General features: G+C 41.6%; 2 protein-coding genes across 2 annotated transcripts in view; one reads left to right on the top strand and one right to left on the bottom strand.

The window, feature by feature from the left end:
- Positions 1–7,632, top strand: part of c7h1orf50 (chromosome 7 C1orf50 homolog) — a 388,096-nt gene that overhangs the window by 273,702 nt on the left and 106,762 nt on the right. The gene's annotated exons all lie outside the window — the stretch shown is intronic.
- The window catches only part of cldn19 (claudin 19), a 17,678-nt gene continuing 16,146 nt past the window's right edge, over positions 6,101–7,632 (bottom strand). Inside the window, exon 5 of the mRNA XM_037678555.1 lies at positions 6,101–6,377. Within this exon, the coding sequence (XP_037534483.1) occupies positions 6,329–6,377 (49 nt within the window). The 3' untranslated portion in view covers positions 6,101–6,328. The remainder of the gene's footprint in view (positions 6,378–7,632) is intronic.

The following is a 7,632-nucleotide window of genomic DNA, read 5'->3' on the forward strand; positions in this document are numbered from 1 at the left end:
CTGCTGATCTGTTTCATGTTGCTGCTGATCTGTTTCATGTTGCTGCTAATCTGTTTTATGTTGCTGCTGATCTGTTTCATGTTGCTGCTGATCTGTTTCATGTTGCTGCTGATCTGTTTCATGGTGCTGCTGATCTGTTTCATGTTGCTGCTGATCTGTTTCATGGTGCTGCTGATCTGTTTTATGTTGCTGCTGATCTGTTTCATGTTGCTGCTGATCTGTTTCATGTTGCTGCTGATCTGTTTCAATGTTGATGTGTTCATGCGTGCACATCTGCTCACAGACTCATGTTCATGTTTGTGCTGATGTTCAATGTTTTATGTTATGAGTGCTTAGTGTATATTTAGTTGATGTTTTTCTTAGTTCATATCTTGGATGTTATTACTGTTTTTCTTAGACATTTTATTGTTGGATGTAACTGGGACCTTGTGTACATAATTTCATTCCACCACATGTACCACATGAGGTGCGAATGACAATAAAGAAACTCTGACTCTGGACAGTTTCTTTTCTTTCTTTTTTTTTTGTCTGAAACGTTTTACCTTCCATCCGGAAGTTATTATTTTTCTGTTTGGTTTTAAATCATTGTGAAACCCATTAATGGTTCTGTTAAGACGGGAGCTGGCTGCGGGCCCTCGGACCCGGAAACCCGCCTCCAGCCCACATCTCTCTCCCCGGCTCGAATCTCCCTCAGAAGTGATAACCCACAATATCAATAAATCAAGGAGACATCAATTAAGTTCTATCAATTATGTTAAAAAATCACTTTACAGCGCTGGTCTCTCCAGTCCGTGACACGTTCACAGACCCGGAAGAGCCCCGATGTCCCGTGTCATTACTGATTTATAGGGTCCTGGACTCCTCCTTCACAGAGGGGGAGCTCAACCTGTCAGTGCATGAGGGGGCGTGGCTAAGTGTGATCTCAGTGGATCTTATGTGGTTCTGATGTGTTAGGAAATATGAGACGGTGCTTCAAAAGCCTTTCTACGTGATGTAGCAACTTCAAGCAGATTAAACTCTGTTCCTTGACAGATATTGAATCCCAGGGAGACTCTTTTAGAGCTGCTGGCCCAGTTTAACCCAGTCAGAACCAGGTCATAATTTCATTATAATGCCGTCTCTGAGCAGATCAAAACCATGGAACCAGTCTAGATAAAAATATCTAACAGTTCAGACTGGTGTGCAGTGGGAGCTTTCTGCCTTTACTATACATCAATGAAAGTAATTCTAGATGAAAACTTTGTTTTTTCTGTCCAAACAAGTGAAAGTGATAAATGTGAGGCGTGACAGAGTGAGAAGGCAAACGCTGCTCTCTGCAGGCCGTCCACTGGACGCTCACCCTGTTGTCAGCTCAGGGATATTTTTATTTTTACCATCATTTTAAGACAGATTTCAAGTTTCAAATGCAAAGGAGAAATGTTTAAGAGCAGATTTTTTAAATATAATCTTGTTTTCACACAGATCCACTTGTGTTTCTAACAAACCTAACGTGCACTTGTGTTCTTTTTAAAATCCTCTTTCAGTAAAATGGAGAAATGAACAAAAAGTCAGTTTGTGCTGAAAAAAAACATTTTCTCAAAATATATATTTTTTATTTTATTAGTTTATAACAACAAGGTGGAGTGGTGGTGCAGAGGTTAGAGAAGGCAAGCCTGTGATCAGAAGGTTGCTAGTTCAACACCCCCCGACCGACAACATCAAAGTGTGGGTTGGAAACGTGGACCATACACACCTGTCTCCACCCTCATCTGCCCCACTCTGGGCCCTTGAGCAAGGCCCTTAACCCCCACCATCCTCTGGGCACCCTACATGGCAGCTCTGTGCTCCACACAGAGGCTGTGGTAGCTCGGTGTCTGTGGCTGTGTCAGAAGGACGTCCGGCATAAAAACACTCGTCAAGTCTTCATGTGACAGTTCGCTGTGGTGACCCCTGAAGAAGGAGCAGCAGCAGAAAAAATACATAACATTTTATAACAGCAGGGGCAGAACCAGAGGGGTGGCCGATGTGGCACAACCTGATTGGCCACCCCAGGTGCCACCCCAGTTGATTGACAAGCCGCTGCATGTGATATTAAAAGATGAGTGATTAGAGTAGGTGCATATTTTTTTTGTTTTTTGTACTCTTTTGGTAAAACATGTTTTTTTTGCATAGAAATATTCATAATACAGAACTGGAATTTAAATTAGTAAAAAAATAATATTGGGAAAAAAGTAAAAACGTGAAAAATATGAAATGGTGAAATTTTTCATCAGAGTGGTGATCTTGTATAGAAGATGTGTGTTTACACAGATCATCTACTTTGTAGATGTCCAGTGCTCGTGCCATGTCTTGTCATGCCTCCTGCCTGCCTTTTGGATTCCCCGCTTTGCCAGCCCCTTGTCTGTTTTGGATTTACCTCTGACCATGGTACCGACTCTGCTTCCCACCTCAGCGATGTCTCACTGATCACATATTGAATTTGGATTAGGATCTCTGGCCAACTGTGCTTGATCCCTGCCTGTTTTAATGGACTTCACTTTTGGACGCCCTCTCAAACTATGTTCCGTACAAGCCTGCTGCTCTGCTGCTGTTCACTCACTGTGAGTGATGTCATCGGCTCCACCTCACTGAAGGAGCCCCTCCCTCACCTGACAATGAAGGTAAGTGACTACCTTTTATTATCCTAAGAACCTTCACAGTGAAACCTTGAAAACTAACTCCTCTGACTCTAGAAACTGGTGCATCATTGAACCCAGACCTCCACCAGCAGCTGATCATCAATAAACTTTAATCATTGCTGTTGTCTGGTGTTGTGTGCTAATTCAAAAACACACTCTTGTAATTTCCCTTCAAGTAACTGTTTTCTTTCTCTAGTATCAAGATGGTTGAAGGCAGAGCTGAAGTCTAATGTTGGAGTTGATGCTTGTCCACTACAACACTAAACCTCAGCTCAATGTCTGTCAACTGGCTGAGCAGGACCAGGCTTGTGTTTGGTAAAGTTGTCTAGTTGTGGCAACGATCTTGAATGAGGTTGACTTTACAAGTTAATAATTTCTTAATCAAATCTGCCTTGCATTAATCTTTTCTAACAGCAGGTAAATCAGGATGTTTTCCCATATAAACTGCCGTGGCAGATACATTCTGCCATGTTTATTTTTAGATTCTGCCTGTGTCCCAGATGCCTTTCTAAACACAATTCCACCAAATGTTTGTGTGGGAAACATGTTTGTCCTTGACAGTAATGACGGGTGTGTGCACAGACCTTAAAGTCATGGGAGCATCCGTAAATGTCAAGCGTCTGTGAGATTTCACGTCCCCGCTCGGCTCTCACCGCTGCTGCCGTCCTCAGAAGGCAGTTTTAGTTCAGCCGCCGTGTTTCGACTGAGACTTGCTGCTTCTCTGTTTCTGGATGTTGTGTGCCCATCACTCATCTGCATCAGTGTTTATCCCTGTTTACATTCAATGCACTGATTTTGGTCTTGTGGGACATTCTACAGGAAAATGTCAGCAATATTTTTTTATTCTTCAGTTAATCTAAAATGGTGCTGCCACAGTTTTATTGAAAGTTAGAAGAAATTATATAGCCGGTCAAAGCAGATGGTCTCTTGTCCTGAGCTGGTTCTGCTGGAGGTTTCTTTCTGTTAAAGGGAGTTTTTCTTTCCACTGTCTCCACTGTGCTTGCTCAGGGTGGGAGACTGCAACAAAGCCAAGATTCAACTTTCTCTCCACTTGCTCACTGTCAAATTCAGAAAGGAATTTAAAACGTGGCTAAGTTGTTTTCTGTGTTACGTATGTTCACGTCTATGTGCGACTCACCTGAGTCTGCAGCACTTCTGGTTGTTTGTTGACCCGCAGCAGCGATCCGACTCACCTGAGTCTGCAGCTACTTGCTGACTGGCTGTGTGTTCCCATGGATTAAACGTGGCTTCAGCAATGTGTCGCCTCACATACATATCGCCACTGTTACACTGGTAAATAATGTCAGGATGTGATATTGGTTTTTATTTCCTCTGTTTTGTCCAGCTCCACCTTAATACATTATTTTGTTAATTTCTGTTTGTTTACAGCCTGTTCATGCACGGACTGCACTATCAATGCATGTTACAGTTGTCTATGCTCACTGTACAAACTCCAGTGGTGACTCGCAAAAACGTTAAATCAGGTCGTTTGGACAGATTCTTTTAGGAAGAAACGTTTCGTCTTTCATCCGAAAGACTTCTTCAGTCAGAGTCCTGCCACCAAGGTCTGTCATGTGATGTAAATAGCATCTTACTGGCGTGTTTCAAGCTAGCCTGCTGTGGAATTCCCAGAAGGTCTTTCATGACATAACTTCTGTGTGTGTGATTTATCTCCTGGATGATTGAGCTTACAAACCTTTGTTCCTGGACCATTATGGCCAGGTGTCCTCAGGCTGTTTCTGTGAGTAGCAAGTTGGCCATCAGGCCCCAAGATATTTGATTTGGTACGTGATGATCGATTGTTTAAACGGATCGTCCTCCTTTTTGCACGTGTAAAGCATGTGTATGTGTTTCTGGAAATTCCACAGCAGGCTGGCGTGAAACTAGCGATGCACCGATCCGATACCAGTATCGGCATCGGCTCCGATATCTGAAAAACTTCTGGATCGGCTATCGTGACAATGTGGCCGATCCATGACTGGGCAGCTCTAGTCACTCTAACTCTACGCTTTGTGCTCTGAGTGACGTCACGCGCTAACGAACTGACTGAACAAATTAAAGTCGTGTTGTTTTTACATGTTTGACTGAGCTTGTGGCGCTCTTGGTGTTAAATGTGCTGTTATGGTGCAGAGTTTTCAATAAATGTGTAATTCAGTACATTCATGTCTGCGTTTAAAACAAACAAATGTTTTAAGTTAATTCAGCACTGGGTCTGTAAGCTCAAATGTTCAGGTAGACAACAACAATAGCTAAATCATGTCATCTGAAACATCTGGACCTGTTTCAGATGACATGATTTAGCCATTTTTGTTAATTCAGCACTGTTTTTCTGTATCAGATCGATATCGGCCGATGCCGAACAGTGGATATTTGTATGGGATCGGAAGTGGAAAAAAGTGGATCGGTGCATCTCTACTTGAAACACGTCAATAAGTTGCTATTTGTATGGCAGACCTTGGTGGCAGGCCTCAGACCGGCCAAGTCGTTTGGATGAAAGACTAAACGATTCATCCAAAAAGAAACTGTCCAGATGACATGATTGAACTGTTTTTTTGTATCTGGATGATTGAGCTTGCTAACCTTTTTCCAGTGGTGACTGTTTCATTTCTACCTAACAAAGATAAACTTTGAGCGTCCTTGTCAATTGAAATAGTGGGGATCAACTGAACCTTGTGAGTCTCTCTGTGGGAATGCGTCGCCATCCATTCGAGCAGAAGTGGAATTCCATGTTGGCAATTACTGAACAACGGGGAAGTAAAAAGGATTAAAAAGTACAAAGAAAGAAAAAGTTGGGAGAGTCAGAAAAATGGTCAGTCAATGGAAAAAAGTTAAACAACCAACAAAAGAACTGAGCCTCAGCCAAGAGTTGGTTTTACATCTTTGTTTACTTGATTCTAACAGAAACGAACATGGATCTACTGTAAATGATACGCTGCTACACAACATGGAGAAGCCAAATATTAGACAAAAGAATGGTGTTGTAAATAAATGCATTCGAACAAACGTGTTCCTTAGTACATAAAACAGCACACGAAGAGGAGGACGTCCTAAAGAGTCAAATACAACAAGTCTGTCACTTACACTGGTCAAACTGGAACTATAAAAGGAAAAACTAAAATAAATGGAACAGGTGTGTTTTCAAACAGGCACTCTAAAAACTGCCTCACCAGTTTTTACAAACCGTGGCACTGACACCTGTAACATCTGCAGTGTGTGTTGTTGCAGAGGTGATGCTGCAAAGTAGATTCCAACAATAAATTAAAAACAACAATAGAATACAGAATAGCTGTGAAAGACTCCTTTTGGACGGGACTGAAGGCGTTCATGTCATCAAATACAAACATGTTATAAGGCACTGCAGTAAAACAATATATGTAGTAAATAAAAAATGGAGAATATACACCCAGTCAATTAAACATGTTATAGAAAACATACCCTGAATGACTCCCCCAAAGCCACCAACACAGACAAGGACATCATCTCTAGGCCCCTCTAAAAACACCGTGCTCTGTTTTATTACCTCCACAAACTATTTCATTCATGTCCAAAAAATATTTGTTGCTGCTGCTGCAAGCTGCCAGAATTTCATTCTTGTCTGTTTTGAATTCCTCAGTGAGAGGGTTTGCACGTTGACGGAATCTAAACCACGGTAAGGCCAGAAGACTCCCAAACTACAAGTACTGCTCCCTTTTCTCTGGTGGAGTACTTTTTACATTTGGTCTGCAATTCAAAAAGGGGAAAAAAGACAGGTTTCAGTCAAGGTAGTCACAATAAACCAAATAAACCCCAAAGACACATTTACAGTAAAATCCCCAGACGTCATAGGGTACGAGTGGCATCACAAATCTTGACAGAAAAGCCACGCTGTGTTTCAACTTGTTAACTTTGAGCCAGTGAGAGGCAGAGGGGTACTGGAGGTACAGAACAGGGTGGCACCTTACTTCTTAAAGAAAAGGTCTGATCTTTAGGAGTCCATATTTACAGAGAAGTGACAGTGACGGTTAAGAAGGAGGTGAAATGGGAGACAATTTTCAAAATCTTTATTCCCTTTCAAAGATGTTGCGTTGAGGAAAAACAAGAGCGTCATTGAAAAGTGTTCCAATTTGGTGGTCAAGGGTGTGACACGAAGAAAAGAGAGGGATTCAGTGGTTGGAAAGTCGGACAGTCCTCAATTAAAAGGCGGGGGCTGATCAGTCAGGGAAACTAGTTTCACTCAACAACTCTGCCCTGAATTAAAGGAGAAAAGAAGACAATCAGAAAAGAAGGAAGACATCAGGAGGGAAAGTAAAGAACACATTAGGACCTCTGAGATTCCCAGCGTCAAAAGCAAGGACTCAAAGCCATCAATGATAAGGAGCTGCAGGGTGGTGCTGCAGGGTGGTGCTGCCTGGGAGCAGGCTGGCTGTGGGTGTACAGGGCGGAGCTCGGACGGTTAAAATGAACAGAAATACTGAAAGTTTGATTATTTTAAAAACACACACGGGGCAAATGTACAAAATATAAACAGTGTCGCTTGGTTATTGTTCTAAGATTAAATAATAAAATCAATGTGATACTTTAGCATAAGACTGTGGATAAAAATGGTAGAAAAGTTAACCATGTCTATCCACTAACAACTGAAATGTGACTACAAGTGACTTTAAAGTAAACGTGTAAACTTTATACTATGTCTAATTTCATTACCAAATGTTCAAACTGTTTCCTTCTTTGAACTTTACTTTCTGCTAAGCTAACCGTGTCTTAATGTTGGCTCAAGATTAAAAATACTAATAAATTCTTTTGTTTGTTTTGTCTAAATCTCAGCAAGTTGAACTCATGTTTGACAAAACTAGAAAGATTTAAGTTTGATAGAGATACATAATACAACCCATTATGGACCAGGTAAGCATCAAGAACGTTCCTCGTATGTAACTATTCCTTTAGGGCGCGTTCCTGGTGTTAGCCAGGTATGTTCCTGGTAAGTACTTAGTATTAA

Source organism: Nematolebias whitei, chromosome 7 (genome assembly GCF_014905685.2).
Source record: "Nematolebias whitei isolate Nwh7 chromosome 7, NemWhi1, whole genome shotgun sequence".
Taxonomy (NCBI): Eukaryota; Metazoa; Chordata; class Actinopteri; order Cyprinodontiformes; family Rivulidae; genus Nematolebias; species Nematolebias whitei.